The following is a 25397-nucleotide window of genomic DNA, read 5'->3' on the forward strand; positions in this document are numbered from 1 at the left end:
CTTAAACATTTTGTATTCTGTAAGTAATGCTGTAATGAATGTCCTCGTATATACATCTGTACTTATGCATGTTTTTCCTTTGGATAAATTTCCAAAGTATAGCTCCCAAATCAAAGAATATGCTCACTTTAAAATGTCATCACATGGGGCTTCCCTGGTGGCGCAGTGGTTGAGAGTCCGCCTGCCGATGCAGGGGACACAGGTTCGTGCCCCGGTCCAGGAAGATCCCACATGCCACGGAGTGGCTGGGCCCGTGAGCCACGGCCGCTGAGCCTGCGTGTCTGGAGCCTGTGCTCCGCAACGGGAGAGGCCGCAACAGTGAGAGGCCTGCGTACCGCAAAAAAAAAAAAAAATGTCATCACATGAATGATAAAGAAGATGTAGTGTGTGTGTATACACTCACACACACACACACACACAATGGAATATTAGCCATAAAAAGAATGAAATATTGCCATTTGCAGCAACATGGATGGACTTAGAGATTATCATACTAAGTGAAGTAAGCCAGACAGAGAAAGACAAATATCATATGATATAGCTTATATGTGGAATCTAAAAAAAAAAATGTTACAAATGAACTTATTTACAAAACAGAAATAGACCCACAGACATAGAAAACAAACTTATGGTTACAAAAGGGGAAAGGGTGGGTGGATAAATTAGGGGTTTGGGATTAACATATAACATACTACTGTATATAAAATAGATAACCAACAAGGACCTACTGTATAGGACAGGGAACTGTACTCAATATTTTGTAATAACCTAAAAGGGAATCTGAGAAAGAATATATATATTCAGTTATATATATATATATATATATATATATATATATATATATATATATATATAACTGAATTATTTTGCTGTACACCTGAAACTAACACAGCATTGTAAATCAACTATGTGTCAATTTAAAATAAAATAAATATCACCACATAATTGCTAGCAGGCTGTCTGTCAGCAGTTTGAGAGCCCCAATTTCTGCCTACCCTTCTAGTACTGAATTTTATCATTATAATCTCTACCAGTGAGAAAATACCTTGTTTTAACTTGCATTTCTTCATCAGTGATATTAAACATCTTTTCATATGATTAATGGCCTTTTGGATTTCTCTTTTAATGCTTATTCAGTTCCTTTGCCTATTTATTTATTAGTGTATTGTCTTACTGATGGGTAGGAGCACGTTATTTATTAAGATTGTTAACTCATTGTCATTTATATTGTAAATATTTTTTGCCTGTTTGTAATTTATTTTTTTATGTTGACTTTTACCATTCAGAAGTCAAAAAATTTGAAGTAGTCAAATTTTATCAATGTTTTTCCTTTATGACTTACTGGTTTTGTCTTACTCTTAGATGTTTCTATATGGTTTGTATTTTTACTGTCATGTTTAAAAAGTCCTTCACCACTAGAAAGTCATAAAAGCATTTGTTTATATTTTCTTATAATTTTTATGTATGCTATAAGGAAGCAATCTACTTTTCCTTTTTTCTAATATCAACACACATATCCTATCATCTTTGTAATAAATTCCCACTAATTAGAAATGCACTATAATCACAAATTATACATCCATTTTATATGGGTCCGTTTCTGAATTTTCTGTGCCACTGATCAATCTGTCTGTTCCTGTACCAGTGTTATGCTCCTTTGGTTAATGTTGCTTTGCAGTAAGTTTTAATAGCTGGTCAGGTTCCCTGATACCCTTTATCAAAAATTATGTGGCTAATTTTGATTATTTTTCCAAGTGGACCTCAAAATTAACCCATGAAAATCCACAAAACAGTCCCCCAAAAGAGCAAGAGAGAAGGTAGATGATCTCTATACTACCACAACACCTTCTCTTACAAAAACAGAAGCAAAAATACACAAAAAGCCCTAAGTAAGCATTGGCTTTTAGAGAAATTTGACATGTGTAAAATTTTAACTCAGAAGCATGGTATTGCCATTTAATTTAGGTCATCTTTTATATTTGTCAGTGAAGCTGTGGGGTTTTTTAAAATGTGTAATCTGCATATTTCTTAAGTTTCCTTTTAAGTATTTTACAGATATTTTGAATCTGCTTTTTCTTCTGTTACTACTTGTTCAGATTATAATCAGTTGTGATATGTGGGGAAGTTATTGATTTTTGTGTATTTATTTTATACTTGGCCATCTTACTGAACACTTATTTGTTATTTTTCAGTTGCGTTGTTTGGTTTCCTTTGTGAATAGTTATATCATCCAAAAGTGACACTTTTTAATGTTTAATATTTTCTAATATTTATACCTCATATTGTTTTCCTTATCACTTTGGCTAAAAATTCTATGATAATGGTGAATGATTATGATATTAATGTATTAACCCCTGACTAGTTCCCAATTTTAATGAAAGTGCCTCGAGTATAGCACCATTAATTATATTTCTGTTTATTTCTGAAAAAATACTCTTTGTTGTGTTAAACAGGGATACTCCCAGTTTCTGTGGGGTTTTTTTTACGCATTGCCCAACAATGTGCAAATCTTGTTTGGGGTCTAAAGGAAAGAATTTTGATTCTCTGCCCACCCTCACCCCCCACATTAATTTGATGAATTACATCAGTAGAGAGAATAATGAACTATCCTTACATTCCTGGAATAAACCGTACATGATTGTGGTATATTCTTTTGTTTGTATTTATTTTATATTTGTGCATATAGGTATAGTAGGGTGAGAACAGAATAGAGTGAAAATAAGTTCTACCTGTAGAGTAGGGGACAAATGCCTTAATCTTTGTTAATCTAGAGGAGAGAAATAGCATTTCCTTTGTAGAATTGAGGGTATTATGCAGTTGTTTGTTGAAGTCTACAAAGTAACCTGCAAATTCAGAGTTATGTAAATATAGAACCATTAAAATGTAATTTTATGGAATTTGAGTAAGATACTAACTCAGGTTTTTAGATAGGTCATAATCCAGTGATAATGTTGTTATGCTTTCCATATTTGTTTGCAGAGGTGTTTTCTTAAAAAAATCCTTATATCTGATAACCGTGTTTTAATCTGTTGCATGTTTTGGCAGTATCAGATTTTCTTTCTCATGTAATTTGTGTGTTTTCTCTCATGTTTTCCAGCGGCGAGTAGAACAGCCCCTCTATGGTTTAGATGGCAGTGCTGCAAAGGAGGTACCAGAGGAGCAGTCTGCTCTGCCAACCCTGATGTCAGTGATGCTGGCAAAACCGCGGCTCGACACAGAGCAGCTGGCACAGAGGGGAGCTGGCCTCTGCTTCACTTTTGTTTCAGTGAGTACTAAGGCCAAGTTTATGCAGATCCTTGTTTTCCTGGAGCTCTGAGATGAAGTTTGAGTAATTATTTTGGTGGACAGATGATGATTTCTAACTCTGTGTTACTTCTAAAGGTATGTGTTTGTACTCAGTCCTGCTTGGTTCAAGGGGGCTGAGAGAGACTGCTCTGTCAAAGTCTGAGTGTACCATGGGAAGGAAAACACAATCTTAGGTTGACAAAGAAGAAAAGAAAATAATTGTAATAATGGAATCAAATTCCATTAGAGTTAAAAATAAAATCTCCAAACTCCAGCCATCACTTATTTAAAGTAATATTGAAGTTAATAAAATCTTAGTGTGGGGACGGGCAGGCTCACCAGTCATTTCCCCCGTGTGGTACTTGGGCAGCCTACATGCTTGCCTGCTCTCACTTCTTCAGAGTGTTAGCACAGTTACTTTTTCTAAGAAGATTTGGCTCCGTGTCTGCTCCTTTCAGCTTGCTTCTTTCTTCTTCCTTGAAGAACAAGAATTTGATTATTATAAATGTTTGACCCCCATTTTTTATTTGCCGAATTATAATGCAGTTTGGCTTAAAAGTTGTTGCTTTTCTTGGTTTCTTTGCCCTACCAAGTACCTGTTTGTTGACAAGGATGGTATAAAGTAAGAGAAAGCCCCATTGCCCTATTCCTCCATTTTTAGGGGCATCATTTAGAGCTGATGTCACCATTGATCAAAATTTCTTTCCCTCTTACTGGTTCATTTTCTCCAGTAATAATCTGTTTCCTCTTTATTTGCTCTGTGGATTCTGAGCAAATAAATTTCTAATCTCTGGTATTAACCCACATGCGATTGTATTAAGAAAGGCCATGGAATGGTGGGTGTCTTAAGGAAAGGAGATAAAAATAATATAATTAGATAGGGATCATTGTGTATTATTTGGATCGATTCCTCCCTCCCTCCCTCCCTTCCTTCCTTCCTCAGCTTAAAACAGCACCCATTTATTACCTCACAGTTCTGTAAGTTTGGGGGTAATTTGTTGCAGAGCAACAGAGGACTAATGCACATGGCTTTATCCTTAATGCCTGTTTTTCCTCACATTCTACATCTAATCCATCAGAAAATATACTTATATCCAGAATCTGACCATCTCTTACCATCTCCACTGCCACCACAATGGCCCACCATCTCTGCTTTGGAATACTTTCTTGTAGTTACTACTGCTTTCCCTCAAAAAAGAGATAATACAGCTTTTTTTTTTTTTTTTTTTTTTTTTTTGTGGTATGCGGGCCTCTCACTGTTGTGGCCTCTCCCGTTGCGGAGCACAGGCTCCGGATGCGCAGGCTCAGCAGCCATGGCTCACGGGCCCAGCCGCTCCGCGGCATATGGGATCCTCCCAGACCGGGGCACGAACCCGTATCCCCTGCATCGGCAGGCGGACTCTCAACCACTGCGCCACCAGGGAGGCCCAATACAGCTTTTTTAAAACGTACAAATTTTGTTGTTGTTGTTTAACATCGAAAGAATGGAGAAACTTCTTGTGTGAAGACAGTATAATTTTGTGCTTCAGTGGCAAAGGAGACAAAACGTAAAATGGGAGAATTGATCAGTATAATATTTTGAGTGGGCCTGACAGTAGTATGGAATAGTTTGTATGAGAATGCAGTAATGTTGTTTTAGAGAATGTTTGTCTCTCTATGTATGTATATATTTCATTGTGTGACAGGCACATAGTCAAATACACAGGATTTTGATTAGCAAGAACTCGTTCCCCTGATGCGAGCCTTCCGTTAGAGGTATGGGCATGCAGGCTGGGGGCGGGTACACGTGAAGGACAACCACCTGCTCAGTCCTGTCACCTAGTACTCAGGCTGTCAGAGGAGTTGCACATGCTACAGCCAGATTGCTCTCATGTGGAAGAGAGATGACAGAGGAGTAAGAAAATAATCATGTCTGAAGAAGAAACATGGAAGCAGTATAAAAACCAAAGGCCTAGAAGCTTTGGTATAATTCTGTTTCTCTCTCTCTCTTTTTTCTTTTTTTTTTTTTTAAATAAATATATTTATTTATTTTTGGCTGCATTGGGTCTTTCTTGCTGCATGCGGGCTTTCTCTAGTTGCGGAGAGCAGGGGCTACTCTTTGTTGTGGTGCGCGGGCTTCTCGTGGTGGCTTCTCTTGTTGTGGAACACGGGCTCTAGGTGCGCAGGCTTTAGTAGTTGTGGCGCACGGGCTCTAAAGCGCAGGCTCGATAGTTGTGACGCATGGGCTTAGTTGCTCTGAAGCATGTAGGATCTTCTTGGACCAGGGCTCGAACCCATGTCCCCCGCATTGGCAGGCAGATTCTTAACCACTGCGCCACCAGGGAAGTCCAGTTCTGTTTCTCTTTGCTTCTCTGCAGTTCCAGCCGGGATGTAAACTTAGTGATATAAAAAAGGAAAAAAGCAAAAGAGTTAACATTAATATATAACAAGTGTTAATTAATAGATAGAAACAAGCAGTTTCCTTTAAAAAAAAACGACAAAGACTGTGAACAGGCAGTCTTACAGGAGGAAGAAAAGACAAATGACTAATAACAAGAAAAAGTGCTTAACTTCAGCCATAGAGAAATACAAAATAAAATAACTCTTTTGAATTATCAAGTTGGCAAGGATTAATTAATTTGATAATTCCTAGTGCAGGTAATAGTTTAGATACACATGCAGTTTTATACTGACTATAAATTGGTACAGTCATTTGGACAAGTTGGTAATGTGTCTCAGTGTTAAGTTTACATATCCTTGGGTCCAGAAATTCAATTCCCATAAAACTACACAAAGATATTTATTGTATTGTTTATAAATTGCAAAAATCTGGAAGCAGTGTCCCCCCACAGTGTTTCAGAGGAACTTAGAACAAGGATATCTGTGACCTCCATGTTGCTAAATCCAGCAATCAGTTCTCAGAACTTATTCAGTATATAATTCATTAGCCACAGTCCCTTCTTCTCCAAGCACATGGTCTTCTCTTGGCTTCTACTCTTTTGGTTCTTCCTCATTTCCCGTATCTCCAAACACTGGAGTGCCCCAGGGCTCAGTCTTCAGACCTCTTGTCTACCTTCATTCTGTAATGAGAATCTCATTTAGTTTCTTTGTTTCAGTTATCACCTATATGCAGAGGACTTCCAAATTTATATCTCCTACCCAGAGCCGTGCCCTGAATTCCGGACCTATGTAGTCAGTTGCCTCTTTATGTCTAATAGGCATATCAGATTTAACATGACTGAAACTGAATTCTTCATCTTGTTCCCCCACTCCAGACCCCCATTTCTTCCACATCTCAGTAATTGTCAACTCTCTTCCTCTAATTGTTTAAAAGTCTTGGAGCCATTTCTAGTCTTATCTCTTTATTTTACACCCCAATTCCAAACCCATCAGCAAGTCTTACTGATTTTACCTTCAAAATATGTTCAGAATCCTGCCACTTCCGCCCCCCTTAATGACTACCACTCAAATCTAATCTCCCACTGAGATTATGGTGGCAGCCTCCTAACTGGACTCTTTGCTTCTGCCTTTGTTCTCAGCAGATCAGAGTGATCCTATTGAAACACAAGTCCAGTCATGCCACTCCTCTGCTCACAGGTGTTTAAAATGGCACATAACACTTTGTATGGCCTCTTTCCCACCACTTTGACATCTGTTACTACTACCTCCCTTCCTCACCAAGTTCCATCCACAGTGCCTACGTTTCTGCCTCAAATACTACCTGACATGCTCTCACCTCAGGGCCTTTGCGCTTGCTGTTGGCTTTGCCTTAACATTCTTCCTCTAGATACCAGCATGCCTTGCTCCCTCAGTTCTCTCTAGTCCCTGCTTAAATTTACAACCTATCAGAGAGGCTGCACTGTATAAAATATCACCACTTCCTGCCCACCCCACACATTGTGTTGCTCCTGTGCCCTATTTTTTCTTCTTGGTCTTATCACCAACTGACCTGCTATAATTTACTTCTTTGTCTCACTCCCCATTCCCACACTACCTCCCCTCCACTGGAATGTAAGCTCCATCAGGTCAGGGACTTTGCTTGTTCACTTCTGTATCTCCAGTGCTGGAACTGGATCTGCTCTCATAGACACTCAGTGTAATTATATGTCGTATGAATTAATGAGAGCATCTTTCATATAAGGACTAGTGAAATAAAATATAATACATATATACAGTGGAATGCTCTACCGTTGATCAAAGAAGTGAGATAGATATATGTGTGCTAACAATGAAAGATCTATAGATAGATATTGATAAATAGGTGGCAGCATATTATGAGTTTGAGCCTTTAAATGTTTAAAATTGTATTGTTACATAATTTTATATATTTCAACATAGGAAATTAATTTTTAAAATTATAAGCGTATAATTTTCTAAATTGTAAAAATAATACATGCACATGGCCCACAAAAAATTAAAGTGATGGAGAAGAGTAAAATTCTTTCCTTTGTGTTCCTCAGACAACCACTCTTGTTTGTGTTTTAGATTTTTCTACTGAATACCATTTTAACGTCAAATTATCTCTTGTGTAATCACCTTTATTTTTTTTGAATATTTATTTATATCTTTTGGCTGCGTCGGGTCTTAGGTGTGGAGCGTGGGCTTGTGGGATCTTAGTTCCCTGACCAGGGATCAAACCCGCATCCCCTGCATTGGAAGGCAGATTTTTTTTTTTTTTTAACATCTTTATTGGAGTACAGTTGCTTTACAATGGTGTGTTAGTTTCTGCTTTATGACAAAGCGAATCAGCTATACATGTACATTTATCCCCATATCCCCTCCCTCTTGCATCTCCCTCCCACCCCCGCATCCCACCACTCTAGGTGGTCACAAAGCACCGAGTTGATCTCCCTGTGCTATGTGGCTGCTTCCCACTAGCTATCTGTTTTACATTTGGTAGTGTATATATGTCCATGTCACTCTCTCACTTCGTCCCAGCTTACCCTGCCCCCTCCCCGTGACCTCAAGTTCATTCTCTACGTCTGCGTCTTTATTCTTGTCCTGCCCCTTGGTTCATCAGAACCTTTTTTTTTTTTTTTTTTAGATTCCATATATATGTGTTAGCATACGGTATTTGTTTTTCTCTTTCAGACTCACTCTGTATGACAGACCCTAGGTCCATCCACCTCACTAGAAATAACTCACTTTTGTTTCTTTTTATGGCTGAGTGATATTCCATTGTATATATGTGCCACATCTTCTTTATCCATTCATCTGTTGATGGACATTTAGGTTGCTTCCATGTCCTGGCTATTATAAATAGAGCTGCAATGAACATTGTGGTACATGACTCTTTTTTTTTTTTTTTTTTCTGCTGTATGCGGGTCTCTCACTGTTGTGGCCTCTCCCGTTGCGGAGCACAGGCTCCGGACGCGCAGGCTCAGCGGCCATGGCTCACGGGCCCAGCCGCTCCGCGGCATGTGGGATCTTCCCGGACTGGGGCACGAACCCGTGTCCCCTGCATCGGCAGGCGGACTCTCAACCACTGCGCCACCAGGGAAGCCCCATGACTCTTTTTGAATTACGGTTTTCTCAGGGTATATGCCCAGTAGTGGGATTGCTGGGTCGTATGGTATAGGTTTTTTTTTTTTTTTTTTTTTTGCGGTACGCGGGCCTCTCACTGTTGTGGCCTCTCCCATTGTGGAGCACAGGCTCTGGACGCACAGGCTCAGCAGCCATGGCTCACGGGCCCAGCCACTCCGCGGCATGTGGGATCTTCCCGGACCAGGGCACGAACCTGTGTTCCCTGCATCGGCAGGCGGACTCTCAACCACTGCGCCACCAGGGAAGCCCTATTTTTAGTTTTTTAAGGAACCTCCATACTGTTCTCCATAGTGGCTGTATCAATTTACATTCCCACCAACAGTGCAAGAGGGTTCCCTTTTCTCCACACCCTCTCCAGCATTTATTGTTTGTAGATTTTTTGATGATGGCCATTCTGACTGGTGTGAGGTGATACCTCATTGTAGTTTTGATTTGCATTTCTCTAATGATTAGTGATGTTGAGCGTCCTTTTTTTTTTTTTTTTTTGGCTGTGTTGGGTCTTCACAGCATGTGGGATCTTCCCAGACCAGGGCTCAAACCCATGTCCCCTGCATTGGCAGGCAGACTCCCAACCACTGAGCCACCAGGGAGGCCCCTTGAGCGTCCTTTTATGTGTTTGTTGGCAATCTGTGTATCTTCTTTGGAGGAATGTCTATTTCGGTCTTCTGGGAAGGCAGATTCTTAACCCCTGGACCACCAGGGAAGTCCCTCTTGAATAATCAACTTTAAACAAGGTCTGTTTACTCCCCATTATAAGAGATGAGTTTAACATACTATCACCCAGCTTCCTTTTTCATCTTTCACTTTTTTAGTTATTGTTACATTGTGTGTGGTATTTTGTTTGTTATTTTAACTATAATTGAGTTTTTCTGCTTTATAAATTTTTCTAAAACTTGAAAACACTTAAGGAGCACCTACAATATTATGGTTGTTTCATTACTGGGCACTGTAAAACCAAATGATTTTATTGGATTCACTGAGAAGAAGAAGACAGTCCTAGTCATTGAATTAGTTTGGTTGAATGAGACAGTTCTAGTTGTCAAGGTCTAACTGATCTTTTTTTTTTTTTTTTAATACATGGTCTGTTATTTCCTTGAAAGCTACATCTTTTAACATTATACAAGATGTTCTTAAAACCCTTAATTTTAAAAAATGTAGTTTGTAGATTGTTTTGGCTGTTGGATCCCTTGCATTTCCATATGAATTTTAGGATCAGCTTTTCAATTTCTGTAAACAGACCAGATGGAATTTATAGCAATTGCGCTAACTCTGTAGGTTAATTTGGGGAGTATTGCCTTCACAAAAATATTGTCTTCCAATCCATGAATATGAGATAGCTGTCCATTTATTTAGGTATCTTTCATTTCTTTTTAATAAGGTTTGGAGTTTTTGATGTATAGATTTTGCCCTTGTTTTGTTCAAATTATTTCTAAGAATTTATTCTTTTTCATGCTATTGCAAATGTTTTTCAGAGGCAGCCTCTTTCAGGATTGAAAAAGTTCCCTTCTGTTCTGAGTTTGTTGAGTTTATCATGAAAGGGTGTTGGATGCTTTTTCTACATCTATTGAGATGATCAGATGGTATCTTTTTGTTCTTGAGGTCCATCCACTATTTGTCTTTTCCTCCATTAATGTTGCTTGTCATATCATAGGCTTTTTCAGTCTTAAAACTTACCTTTTAACCTCAGAGAAACTTTGTTTTACTGTTCTTTGAATATATCTTTCCCTCTGTTCTTTTCCTCCTAAAAGCCTGTTAGATAGTTTTGGAGCCTCTTGCTGTTCATGTTTCTTAACTTTTCTTTCCTGCTCTGTTTGACTTTCTGTTTTATCTTCTGGGAGATTTTCTTGACATTGTTTTCCAGATATTCTGTGTTCAACTGTGTCCATTTTGTTACTTAGCTCATCTATTCAGTTTTTAAAATTTTGGTAATCTTATTTTATCAAGTTTATTTTTCATGTTCTTTGCTGCTTTTTCATTTTTATAGATATAGTATGCTTTCGACCCTCTCTGAACATACTTTATTTTTAAAGTTGTTTTTATTGAATTCTCTGTTTTCTTTTGGATCAGGTTTTGTTTTTTCATGTTGGATCTTCCCTTTTGTGCTGTTTGTTTTCTTGAAAATGTATGTTTAGCTTTACTTGAATGCAGTACTATTAGGGTAATTAACATAGGTTGTTGGCATGGATTTTTCCCTGAAGTGGCATAGTACTGCTTCGCAAATAGCCCACCATTCTGGGGGCTCGGAGGCGGTGACTGTTTTCCCTGTGTAAGCATCTCGCAAACTGTAGGCAGAAAGACCAGCTCCTTTACAAAAATGGAAATGAGGGCATTGTTTTGATAGGTAACTATTTCACTCTTAGTGATGTATTCCATTTCTTCCTCCATTGTGTCAGTTGTAGAGGGCAGGGGTACTGTACTTATAGCAGGAGCCCTCCCTTGGACCCACTTATTTTCCATTTTTAAATATTTACATGTTTGTTTTTTATTTAAGAGACCAGTTCTTGTGCTTTACCCTTGGGTCAGAAGCAGTAGTATCCAGGGCCCTCATTATGCTAGGAAGAGATCAAGAGAGGACCCTATTGGACAGTATAGGTTTTATTTATGTATTTAGTTGTTTACAAATAAATAAATAGGTTGTTTATTTGTTTGTTTGTTTATTTATGGCTGCATTGGGTCTTCGTTGCTGCGCGTGGGGGCTACTCTTCGTTGCGGTGCGCAGGCTTCTCATTGCGGTGGCTTCTCTTGTTGCGGAGCACGGGCTCGAGGTGCACGGGCTTCAGTAGCTGTGGCTCGTGGGCTCTAGAGCACAGGCTTCAGTAGTTGTGGCACACGGGCTTGGTTGCTCCGCGGCACGTGGGATCTTCCTGGACCAGGGCTCGAACCCGTGTCTCCTTCATTGGCAGGCAGATTCTTAACCACTGCACTATCAGGGAAGCCCCGTATAGGTTTTAAATGTCTGATAATTGTCCCATGGGTCACTCCTGGTTTTTTTAAAGGTAAATCTCATTGTGAGGCTTTGGAGGAGCTCCCTTGAAAAGGCCCAGCCTGTTTTACTGCTGATGTTTTCAGCTGTGAATTCCTTTATTTCACTTTCTCTATCAGTCTGATCCCAACTGCTTTTGAATGTTTCTTAAAATTTAAAGTTTAAAAAAATTTCTGATTCTCAACTCTCCCTTGTTTCTTAGAGCTATTATGATTTTATTTTTTAAAAATCTCTGAATATCAGTAGGACTTTGGGAGATCCAGCCTGTAATCATGAATTAGAAGCTAATATTACTTTTATAATAGGAACAAAGAATTCGGAAGTCTGGGGAGAATGTTTTGCAAAGTAGGAGTTGGACTAAATTTACAGCTACAGTGGCCCGCTTAGCAAGGCCATCAACTTCTGTTCTCATTTCTCGAGGACATGATTCTGTAATCGTGGACTTGTTGGGAGACTGTAAGCTCTCTTTGTTTTCCAGTGTTGCACTTCTAGTGTTTAACACAGGACCAGGCACAGAGGTTCATAATTAATATCTAATGAATGATCAGAATTAGAGCATGTTTTTCTACCATGGATTCACTTGTCACAGTAGGTCCTTATATTTTTTGGTTCTTTTACCTTTTGAAAGTATTATTTTCATTTTCATGAGGATTTGCTACCTCCTTACCTCTGTCCCACTTCCTCAGTTAACTTTCTACATTTTTACTTCTTATCATGGGGCTATTTATATGTACATTTTTACAGAGAGCTTTAATTTGGAAACATCCTCTTGAATCACATTCTAGCAATATTGGTTTGCTGAAAGAAAACTTAGAAATGAGCACATGTTAAAAAAGCATTTTAACAAAGCCCATATACCAAAATCTAGAAGTTCATAGAAGGGCCTTTTTAGCCGGTCATGTGATTCTTATTGGCTTTTATTATAAAAGCTGCTCAAAGTCATGTTTGTTTAGGGACAGATTTTAAAAGGAGAGGGTTGTAAGAGCAACCTAATGATAACTGAAGGAGGTAATGTTTGTATCATAGTGCAGTATGATATGTGAGCTTATTTATTTATTTTTTAATAAATTTATTTTATTAATTTATTTTTTTTGGTTGTGTTGGGTCCTCGTTGCTGCGCACGGTCTTTCTCTAATTGCGGCGAGCGGGGGCTACTCCTCGTTGCGGTGTGCAGGATTCTCATTGAGGTCGCTTCTCTTGTTGTGGGGCACGGGCTCTAGGTGCGCAGGCTCAGTAGTTGTGGCGCACAGGCTTAGTTGCTCCGGGGCATGTGGAATCTTCCCGAACCAGGGCTTGGACCCGTGTCCCCTGCACTGGCAGGTGGATTCTTAACCACTGCGCCACGAGGGAAACCCAATATATGTGAGTTTTATAATGATGACCCTTAATCAGTAAGACAAGGTTGGATTTGCCACATTGTAGAAAGAATGGGGAACATTTTCAGTTATTTAGACTCTCCTAGACCTGGCTCTAGTCGCTGCTCTGACTTACAGGCTGTGCGCATTGTTTAACCTCTTAGAGACTGACTCCTCTTTTTTTACTTCTTTGATCCTCACATCATTCTTCTCTCTTCCCCTAAGGTTCTTGTATGGAATGTGAGAACCTGGAATGACCCCATCATCTCCTTTCTTTGATTGCTTATTTCCTTCAAATCTTAACTCTGATATTACTTTCTCAAGGAATTCATCCCCAACTCATTAAGTTAGGTTATGTACCCTGCTGTGTACTCTTATAGCACGTATCCTAATTGCAGTTTTGCATTTATTATATGATTGTTTATTTAACAATTTCTTTCAACAGGTATTTATCGAGTACTTAATACATCTTCTCTTGGATTGTAAGCGTTATAAGGCAGAGTAATGACTGGGTCTGTGGGTTTTGTTTCTGTTTTTCTTGGCCACTGTGTCCCTAGCACCTAACACAATGCTTAGACGTAGGGTGTTCTCAGTGAGTACTTGTTGAATGAATAAATAAAAATGGAGATGATAATACTGCCTACCTTACAAGGCTGTTGTGAGCCCTCAGTGTAATTATGTGTATGAAGTGCTTAGCTTGCTTGTGGCCTGCTCACAACAGTACCTGTAACTGTTGATGTGAGGCAGTCAGTGTACCGTGGTCATAGAGATCGGTTATTGTGGATGCAGATAGCCCTCTATTCTTGTTCCCCCACTAACTAGCTTTGACTGCACGTAGGTGCTTAATATCTTGGATTTGCATTTTCTTTATGTATAAGTGGAAATAATAACTACCTTATACAGTTTTGTAAGGACTGTGTGATCATGGTGATAATTGCTCAATAAGTGGTGGTTATACATTGTTTTAATGTTCACGAATAAGAAAATAATTAAAGGAATATATAGGAAGTATCAAAAAATTTACATATGTGGAAACACTGTATTCTCTGATGAAATGATAATACTATATTGCCATTAGCCCATAATCCCCAGAATATCCAATATTTTCTAATTATGTCTATGATGGGTTGTACTGTGTTGGGTACAATTTTGTTTTTAAAAGGACTTTCTGAAGTACAGGTCTTCCTCCACTTATGATGGGAATTAGGTCCTGATAAATACATCATAAATTGAAAATATCATTCGTAAGTCAAAATGTGTTTAATACACCAAACCTACCGAACATACCATAGCTTAGCCTTGCTTACCTTAAATGTGCTCAGAACACTTAACATTAGCCTACAGTTGGGCAAAGTCACCCAACACAAAACCTGTTTTATAATACAGTGTTGAATCTCATGTAGTTTATTGAATACTGTAGTGAAAGCAAAACCCAATATGATTGTCTGGTACAGAATGGTTGTGTATTGGGTTGTTTACCCTCATGATTGTGTGGCTGACTGGGAGCTGTGGCTCGCTGCTGCTGCCTAGCATCATGAAAAAGTATTGTGCCATATGTTGCTAACCCAGGAAAAGACCAAAATTCAAAATTTGAAGTACCATTTCTACTGAATGTGTATTGCTTTCACACCATCTTAAAGTTGAAAAATCGTTAAGTGGAACTATTGTTAAGTTGGGGACCATCTGTATAATGATTGCATATTCTTGAACAGTTGAATTATATTAAGTCCTAAACCTTATAAATTTGAAAATGCCTTAGAATGCCCCATCATTTATGTGTAAAAGTCACAGTAAGCAAGTGACAGTATTGGAAATCAACCAGGATTTTTTGGAAAACTGCATGTTCATGGATAATGTTTGAGGATTTAGGACGCTATTCTGAATAGTGGTTCACAGTCCTTTCTGCCTGGAGTCACAAGCATGCCCTGTGCTTTGGATGCTTCACCAGGCTTTCCTGCAAAAGCATATTAAAATACAGTTGACCCTTGGACAACATGGGTTTGGACTGATTGCTCAGGTCCACTTATATGTGGATTGTCTTTCAACAAATCCATTCTACAGTACTACACCATCTGAGATTGGCTGAATCTGCAGATGCAGAACCATGGGTACTGAGGGCCGCCTGTAAAGTTAGATACGTGGATTTTCACTGCACTGCGGGCAGTGGGGTGGGTGGGGTGGTCGGCACCCTTAACCCATGCATTGTTCAGGTATCAACTGTACAAGTGAAAAGGGCATTTACATATTTGATAATTTACATATTTTAAAAATTCATTTATAAGCATTTGATGCTTTTAACTATTTACAGTAACGTAGTCTAAGCTACCATGTCTAGCCCTTACTTTTCATTTGAATTGTTTATACTTTCATCTTGGCTACATGGCCCTGACTTTTGACTTTCATCAGCAGAGTTAATCATTTGCATTCATACAAATGTTTGTGGAGAAAGATGCAAAACTTTCTTGTGATTGGTGATGGACCTTTATTACAGGCTCAGCAAAACAGTCCCTCATCTACGGGATCTGGCAACACAGAGCATTCCTGCAGCTCCCAAAAACAGATCTCCATCCAGCACAGACAGACCCAGGTAGGTCAGTGATTGTTAAACAGAGGAGGAAAAGAGGGGCCGAGGAATAAATACTAATAACTACATGTAAAATCTAGGTCCTCCCTTTGTTGTCCCTTTATTTCTCTGACTTCACCTCATTATTTGTGTGCGTTGTATTCAGAACTTGCATTATGAATATTTAGAGTCTTTTGGAAGGTGCTTTTAATTTAACTTTTTGAGGTGTTTGTTTACCTTTCTGGTGTATTGCAGCAGAAATGATTATACTGCAGCATGATGTTAAGGAAAAGACCTCTAGGGATAGATTCAAACTCTAGCTCTACAACTTATACCTTATCTTTTTGGGCCTTAGTTTTCTTCAGTTCAAATCATCTATAAAACTGTGGTTGATTATCATTATCTTAGTGTATACAAAACGCTTGTTGGGACAGTGCTTATGGTAGGCTTCAGTGAATCTTAATTCCCTACTTTGTGAAAGTAATTAATTTTTTCCTTGTACATACTCATTTAGCAAGACCTAGCTAAACTTCTTTTTTTTAGAAATTTTTATTGAAGTATAGTTGATTTTATAATTTTGTGTTAATTTCAGGTGTAAAGCAAAGTAATTCGGTTATACATATATATGTATATGTCTATATTCTTTTTTTCCAATTCTTTTCCATTGTAGTTTTTTACAAGTTATTGAATATAGTTCCCTACGCTATACAGTAAATTCTTGTTTTAAACTTCTTTAACATGTGGCACACCAACATAATTTCTCCTTAGTCTTTAGAACTCCTTAATTTAGGGAATGTTGTGAATGTTCAAAGATAATATCTGAAAAGGATAGTAGATATATCCTCCATTTTGTGGTATTGAGCTAGCCAAATATTATACCTGGTTTTCTTGAAGCCCGTTGGCACTGTGTTGCCTTCAAGACAGGATGCTTGGCAATCTAGGAGAATTTCTTAAGATGCAGGAACTAAACAACCCTCAGGAGCAGATTTTCAATTTTATTTGAATTAAGCTTTTGAATAGTTGACAGATTTTTTTTGAATAGTTGAACAGACTTAGATAGTTGAGCGTTCATCTCTCCCTCCTGGTTACTCTTTGTTTCCACTAGGTGGCATGTTTGTCGTTTAGAGATTTGGGTCCTGTCTCCTCTGATGGCCTTTTCTATTCAAAGTTAGTTTCATTTCTAGAGTAGTATGTTTCTGTGCTGTTCAGTGCACAGCAGTTTGAAAATTCATATATTCGATTCCAGAGCTAATATATTTTTGAAGGGCAGGTGCAGCAGAACATAATGCTTAAAGAATGAGATGAGGAAAGCAGATGTAAGTTCTTGAGCCGTGTGATTCCAGGCTGGTTGTGTTGTCAAGTGCTTTTTTTTTTTTTTTATTTTTTATTTTTTTTTTTTTTGTGGTACGCGGGCCTCTCACTGTTGTGGCCTCTCCCATTGCGGAGCACAGGCTCCGGACGCGCAGGCTCAGCGGCCATGGCTCACGGGCCCAGCCGCTCCGCGGCATGTGGGATCTTCCCAGACCGGGGCACGAACCCGCTTCCCCTGCATCGGCAGGCGGACTCTCAACCACTGCGCCACCAGGGAAGCCCTCAAGTGCTTTTTGTTCAGAAAAGTAATGAGAAAAATGTGATGACATGTAGTATTTTGAGACTAATCCTAAATTTGTTTTCTCTTTATAGTCTGACCTCACAATAGAAAAAATATCTGCACTAGAAAACAGTAAGAATTCTGACTTAGAGAAGAAGGAAGGAAGAATAGATGATTTGTTAAGAGTAAGTATCAAAATGTCGTAAGATTTTATAACAGCACTAATTGATTTTATATATATTTGAATTATGTACATATCATAGAGATAATTACCATAGCCAAATAATAAAGTTAAAAAGTAAACATTTGGATATTTTCCTTTAATCTGAGGGAATCTGAGTAGGGAACGAGGATCAAACCTATATTCTAAACTCTGTCTTTAAATTGGACATCTCAATTATAGAATTTTAATATTTAAATATATACTAGAGGAATATATGTGTGGATTATTATTGTATTTCATTTGGAACTGTGAGAATAGGTATAAAATGTTTTCCCATTTCAGGAAAATTGTTTTTTTTAATGTCCTTGAATTTTAAAAACTATTTCACAAGTACTTTTCAGCCCTGGTTTTGCATTTTGTATATTTTATAACCTATTCATGTAAAGTTTTTTGTGCTTACAAGAGAAACTTGAAAAATAACTAATATGGAATTAAAAATATACCTCTAGAAAATATACAATGTTTTTTTTAAATTTTAATGGAGTATAGTTGATTTACAGTGTTGTGTTAGTTTCAGGTGTCTAGCAAAGTAATTCAGTTATACATATAGTTATATTCATTCTTTTTTAGATTCTTTTCTCATACAGGTTATCACAGAATATTGAGTAGAGTTCCCTGTGCTATACAGTAATACCATGATTTTTTTTTTTTTGCGGTACACGGGCCTCTCACTGTTGTGGCCTCTCCCGTTGCGGAGCACAGGCTCTGGACGTGCAGGCTCAGTGGCCGTGGCTCATGGGCCTAGTTGCTCCGCAGCATGTAGGATCTTCCCAGACCGGGGCACAAACCCATGTCCCCTGCATCGGCAGGCGGACTGTCAACCACTGTGCCACCGGGGAAGCCCCACCATGATATTTTTTGAAATAATTTTTTAATATATATATAAATTTATTTATTTTATTTATTTATTTTTGGCTGTGTTGGGTCTTCGTTGCTGCGTGTGGGCTTTCTCTAGTTGCGGTGAGCAGGGGCTACTCTGCAGTGCGCGGGCTTCTCATTGCAGTGGCTTCTCTCATTGCAGAGCACGGGCTCTAGGTGCATGGGCTTCAGTAGTTGTGGCACGCGGGCTCAGTAGCTGTGATTGACGGGCTCTAGAGCACAGGCTCAGTAGTTGTGACGCACGGGCTTAGTTGCTCCGCAGCATGTGGGATCTTCCTGGACCAGGGCTCTAACCCATGTCCCCTGCATTGGCAGGCAGATTCTCAACCATTGCACCACCAGGGAAGCCCTTGAAATAATTTTTTAATATACAGTTTGGCATATTGACTGACCCATTCTTTACAAAATTTTTTAAGGTTTATTGTTTTCTTATTGTAAAAGCAATACATGCTTTTTATAATAAATTTAGAGAATAGTAAAAAAAAATAATATGACACCCATAATTCCATTACTGAGGTAAAACATTTGGTACATTTACTTCAGTAATTTTTTGAGCATTTGTTGCATATATATAAATTTAAAATTTTTATTTATTTATTTATTTTTATTTTTTGGCCGCGCCGCGCATCATGTGGGATCTTAGTTCCCTGACCGGGGATCGAACTTGTGCCCCCTGCAGTGGAAGCACGGAGTCTTGATCACCAGACTGCCAGGGAAAGTCCCTGTAGCATATATAAATGCATCTATACATAAATACTACCAATTTATAAATAAAATTGGCTAACATTTTAATCTTCTCCAGTGTTTTTATTGTTCTCAAGCTGATGTTCCCTTTCCTATTCAGAAATATTTTTCCTTAGGCCTTTTTGTTTGTTTGTTTGTTTGCTTTTCTCCATCTTTCAATGAGGAGAGCCATGTTTGGACTCAGTATCTATTTTCCATCTTTCATTGTTAGCATCCATACTTGCTTGGGGTTGCTCTTATTCCTGTTTTTGTACACTTGGGTGCTCGTTGAATTACCAAGATTTATAATTAGATATGTGGGTTTAAAAAGTTCCTAACCTAGTTGCAGTATTGTCAGGTGTTTGTCCAGGGTAGCTCTGCTGGACTAAAAAAGGATCATGGGCTTGTCTTCTTCCTTCATCACCTGACTTTCTTAAGATTGAGAAGATGAAGTCAAAAACTGATCCTAACTTAGGACTCTTTTTGGGGGGGTTTTAAAAAAATGTCTGGTTTAATTTTCTAGGAAGTGGTATGTTCTCTTTATTCACCGCTACCCTCTTTCTACTGCCTTGTTTTCTGAAGGTTGTAGTCTTTCTTTGGGTATAGAGCAGTGCCAGTGGAATGGATATGTCAAAAAAGAATACACAAAAGGACAGCTGCCATTTTTTCAAGTTGATGAGAGCTTGTGTTTCTGATTTGGAGGGACAGGGGGAATGACCACTGCTCTTTATATCTCCTTTCAGGCAAGCATGGACCATTCATTGAGTTTTTCCATTTTAGTTAGATGTTTGGGTAAGGCTGCATCAGCTGCTTTACCAGCTGCATCAGCTGCTAGCCAGGTGCTAGCCAGGTGCTATTTTAAACCTGAATACAAAATCGTTAGTGTTAGAAACCACAGAAATTGAGTTCTTAAAAGTTTAAATAAGCTGCCAGAGATTGATTGATGCCATAGATTTGATTACAAATTTCAATGCTCACCTTCCAAAAGTAGATTGAGTTTCATATAAACATTACATGATCTTTGTTTTTTTTTTAATGTTTATTTTAATGTTTATTTATTTATCTGGCTGCGCTGGGTCTTAGCTGTGGCACACTGTATGTGGGATCTTTGTTGTGGCATGCGGGCTCTTAGTTGCAGCATGCGAGCTCTTAGTTGCAGCATGTGGGCTCTTAGTTGCAGCATGCATGTGGGATCTAGTTCCCTGACCAGGGATCGAACCCGGGCCCCCCTGCATTGGGAGTGCAGAGTCCCAACCACTGGATCACCAGGGAAGTCCCAACATTACATAATCTTTGCCTTGTAGATTTTTAAGTATGAATTAGTCACATTTACCCAAATGTACTTGTACTTAGCCTTCGGTAACGTGGTCCATAGAACTCTAGGGCTCTGTTAGAAGAACTAATGAGAACAAATTATGTTTATGAGGAGAGTAGAAATTTGGAGATGGAAGCTGTTGTACAGTGGTCACTTTAAAATGAAGCTGAAAAGTCTCAAAAATTGAGTGTGCTATAGTATCTTCCATTTGTGCTTTTTACTGTTTCAGAAACACATATCATTTGATTGGGAAACGCTGTATTTTTTTCATAATTCAAGCAAGTTATTATAAAGTATCATTTATTGGCCAAAAGAGTAGATATCTTTTGTTTAACACAAGAATAAATTCAGGAGTTGCAAGTCAAAGTTGACCTTGGGTTAGTGGTTCTTCCCTTCTCTGTTATTGTATTGAATTTTTCAAAGTATTTAGCCCTTCTGACCACAGCTAAAGTAACTGTGTATTTACATTCTGGTGCTGTTGAACCAAGATGCTGTATTCAACTTCTTTGTTAGTTCTGTCTTAGGCGGGCATGGGTGTGCCTGGCTTCTCTGGTAAGGAACATTTATATAAATCCATGTCTCTTCTTTGGAAACAAGAACAGAAAAACAAAGAACAATTGAACATAAAGAATGTTATGTGGTTTTTTAAAAAAAAATTCTGTAATTTTTTGGTAGTGCTTAATCACCCTTTGGAAATATTTAATCTGTAAGTGCTAAAAACTGCTCTTTATATGAATTTTAAACATCTCATTCATTGTAGGTTTTTTCTTTTATTTTGTGACAATTTAAGTATGTGTGATGTACTAGATTTATCTGTAACTGGCTTTGGGGAGGAATAAAATATGATCAGTAGAAAAACATGCCCACTTCTAATAACAGAATTCATCTTTAATAAATGATAAGTTTATTTAAAGAGAATCAAGGAACGAAGTATGTACCTTCTTTTTAAAAAAGACATAGTTACTCTTACCTCTTTGAACCTTAATTTTGCTTATAATTTAACAACAAATGATTTTCAGACTCCCTAGAAACTGCTTTTGTATTAATCTATCTTCCTTGGAGCTAATTAAAAAAATTTTTTTTCCATTGAAGGCCAACTGTGATTTGAGACGGCAGATTGATGAACAGCAAAAGATGCTAGAGAAATACAAAGAACGATTAAATCGATGTGTGACAATGAGCAAGAAGCTCCTTATAGAAAAGGTAAGTGATTAGTGGTGGCCTGAACTCTGTACCCCAAGATGCTTAGTGTGTGTCATTATTGTGACTTCTTACTCTTTACCTGAAATGAAAGTATTTCAGAGTAGGGCTTCTTAGGAAAAGACTTCTCATGATTTGACAATTAGAATTCTTTCTTGTGTGGACACTGAACCAAGTATCCAGAGTGATAATTTGGGATATTTTTTCTGATTGTGCTTTGCTTTGAGAATGGTGTTGGTTGGACAGGGGCAGCTTGTCCTAGTTGAGTTTATTCAGGGTATTGCTCTTCAGAATTCTTACATTCGTCCTATTAATTAAAGCGTGTGTCCTGTTACTATTACAGACATTTAGCAATAGTTTTATGTCTATTTCAGATATGGTATTTGGAGTAACTTATGTATATAATAATGTGATAATTCAGTGCTTTGTGCTTTAAAAAACTAAATTGGCATTTACTTGTATATGATTACTTTAATTGGCTGATGTCTCCTTTATTATAGTAACTGATTAGTTGCAACTTGCCTTTAATAAATATAAGTAACTATTTCTTGAAAACTTTTAAAATATTACATCTCCAGTACTTATTTATCTTATAGTGAAAGTTTTAAGATGACAGTACTTCCTAATGAAACTGTTACAAGCTAGAGGTTTGAGACAGATGAGTGGTTTTTTTTTCTTTTTTTTTTTAATTTTTATTTATTTATTTTGGCTGCGCTGGGTCTTCGTTGTTGCGGCTTGTTGCGGTATGTGGGATCTTAGTTGCGGCATTTGGGATCTTAGTTCCCTGACAAGGGATCAAACCCGGCCCCCTGCATTGGGAGCCTGGAGGCTTAACCACTGGACCGCCAGGGAAGTCCCAGACTAGCGGTTATTTTTGCTGAAATCTTTGAAATGCTGTTAAAAAGACAGGGAACACTGATAAAAGCGAAGTGAATTATTTTATTGATGTCAAAGATACTGTGGGGAACTTTGCTTCATCTCTAATCCATTAATTTTATAGAAAGGAAATCACTTTTTTCCACATTTATAAGAGAAATAACAAGGTATATGTTAACATGGAACATTTATGGGTTATATAGAACGTTTATAGCTTTAGGGTACTTCCTGAAGTCAATGTAGATTTAGCCAGTTGTCCTAAACTTTGAGCAGTATAGTACAAAAAATAAACATAATGCTGTATATGAGTTTTCATAGGAAAATAAAATTATTTTCTATTTGTCATTTTCCCCTAAGTCAAAACAAGAGAAGATGGCATGTAGAGATAAAAGCATGCAAGATCGCTTGAGATTGGGCCACTTTACCACTGTCCGACATGGGGCCTCGTTCACTGAACAGTGGACAGACGGTTATGCTTTCCAGAACCTTATCAAGTAAGTGAATTGTGATGATGAACTTGAGAACTGAAAAGTTGGTTTGGACTTAAAAAATTTTTTGTAATTGTAGTCATTAGTATCTTAGTAGTGGCAGTCGTCATTTCATTCAGTTTTTGTTACCACATGTGTTAAGAAATGTAGGGAAGGAGATAAAGTCCTGGAAAAAAAATGACAAATAATCAGATGAATAAAAAACAAGTTCTATATTAAAGCTTAAAAGAATCAGAATCAACAAAGCTAAGAAAGAAAAATCTGGACCTGACTTGATATCCTTTTAATTATGTAATTGATTTTCATGAGGAGTACACCCACAGTCAGCATTTATTCTGGGTCCATAGGAAAATGAAATAGGCAAAGACCCAAGGAAGGATTTCCTGAGTTAGGTATAAAACAAAATAAAGCTTAGGAAGAACTTTTATAGGACATGTCCCTGGGGCCCTTTAAGGGGAGAGTATCCAGTCAGCAGAGATAATCACCTCCTTGGAGGCAAGGACTGAGCCATCGGTCAGGCTGGTGACCAGCCCCACTGCCTGTGCCTCTCAGCAGCTTGGAATCTTGAGCATTCCTTCACTTTATTATAACTTTGGTTTGAAACATTCAAGTATTTACTCCAAGGAGAGAGTTAACGTTTAAAATCCTAGAATTCCAACTGTGTAATATTAGCTCAGGACTTAAAAAAACCCTTCAAGTTGTAGTACCTTTTATTGTATCTTATTTATTTATTTTGATTTGATAGATCATTTCCATTTGAGACTGGGTTGCAGGGGGCAGGAGTGGCACATTGTAATTTTTTTTTTTTTTTTTTGCGGTACACGGGCCTCTCACTGTTGTGGCCTCTCCCATTGCGGAGCACAGGCTCTGGACGCGCAGGCTCAGCAGCCATGGCTCACGGGCCCAGCCGCTCTGTGGCATGTGGGATCTTCCCGGACTGGGGCACGAACCTGTGTCCCCTGCATTAGCAGGCGAACTCTCAACCACTGTGCCACCAGGGAAACCCCTGGCCCATTGTATTTTTAATCATGGGCTCTCAAACCTCTGATGTGTAGATCACCGCGAGTTGAAGGATTCCATAGACTGCCTTTCCTACCTTTTTTTTCTTGCTGAAATAACTTATTGAGCGTCGATTGGAGAGGGTAGAACTACTTTTGAATAGTAATGAAACATAAATAAATAAATTTATGTCTGAAAGAAGAGTACAGATACTGATATTATTAATAATATTTTGTTAATGTGAATTCCCTGGTGGTCCAGTGGTTAGGACTTGGCACTTTTACTGCCAGGGCCCAGGTTTGATCCCTGGTCAGGGAACTAAGATCCCACACGCCACGCTGCACGGCCAAATTTAAAAAAAAAAAAAAAAAAAAAGCTTTGTTAAAACCAACCTCTGGATTACATATTAGTAGTCAGTGCTTTATATGTGATACATTAATCTCCAACTTGGTTTAGTTGTGTTTTTGCCTCACAAGTGCACCTCATGTATGTATATTTGGGTGTGATGAGAGGCTGTCAGTCAGAGATATAATACTGTGGAAGAGAACAGACTTTTGAATTAGGCCAGATGCCAGAGGCTCAGAGTGGCATCCACTCTGAGCTCTATGCATAAATGATAGCAGAGTTGCACTAGGGCAGTGTAAACGGCTGCTGCAGGGAGGCATGATATCTATCCCTTAACACCCCGACTGATGTGCAGATTGCCCTGGAAGGGGCACACCATCCAATTTTGTTAGAATGGGACAGAAGATAAAACTTATACCCCGCATTATTGACCAGAGCTACCTAATGTTCACACTGAACCCCAGATGTGATAATGACTCCTACCAGCCCATGACAATGGTTACTCCTCAGATGGCAGTTTTTAAAATGTCTAAAGACTTAAACTCAAAAGGTTAGTGGATTTGTATAGAGATGTAAAATGTAATTACTTTTAAGAAGTGATTACAGTTTTTGCTGATAGTAGCAGGTGTTTTATCTTTTTACTCTATAAGCAGCCTGATGCCCAGAAGATTCTGGAAATCTTATATAGTTAGAGGACAAAACAATGACTTTGCTGTAGAGCCATCGGACCAGAGAAACTGGGACTATCTAAATGAGATCCCTAACCAGGTTTGCTTCTCCTAAGTAGATAGCATTTTTTCATGGTTTTAAGTCACATAAATTGCAGACTATCCATCTGTTCTCTTGGGAAGCTATTTCTGGCTGATAACTTTTTTTGTTTGTTTTTTTTTGGCACGCCACATGGCTTGCAGGATCTTAGTTCTCCAACTGGGTATTGAACCTGGATCCCAGCAGTGAAAGGGCCGAGTCCTAACCACTCAACCACCAGGGAAGTCCCCTGGCTGTTACCTATTAATTATAAGTATTTTATTTTTTAAAGTTGCACTTTA

General features: G+C 38.3%; 1 protein-coding gene across 4 annotated transcripts in view; it reads left to right on the top strand.

Moving 5' to 3' along the window:
* Positions 1–25397, top strand: part of TLK2 (tousled like kinase 2) — a gene marked incomplete at both ends in the record, with an annotated part of 107224 nt that overhangs the window by 46824 nt on the left and 35003 nt on the right. For all 4 annotated transcript variants that reach the window (XM_079724597.1, XM_079724598.1, XM_079724599.1 and 1 more), the window contains 5 exons: positions 3098–3265; positions 15638–15733; positions 17393–17485; positions 21533–21643; positions 22874–23010. In XM_079724597.1, coding sequence (XP_079580723.1) covers positions 3098–3265; positions 15638–15733; positions 17393–17485; positions 21533–21643; positions 22874–23010 — 605 coding nt within the window. The remainder of the gene's footprint in view (positions 1–3097; positions 3266–15637; positions 15734–17392; positions 17486–21532; positions 21644–22873; positions 23011–25397) is intronic.

Source organism: Hyperoodon ampullatus, assembly GCF_949752795.1.
Source record: "Hyperoodon ampullatus genome assembly, chromosome: 19".
In the NCBI taxonomy this organism is placed as follows: domain Eukaryota; kingdom Metazoa; phylum Chordata; class Mammalia; order Artiodactyla; family Ziphiidae; genus Hyperoodon; species Hyperoodon ampullatus.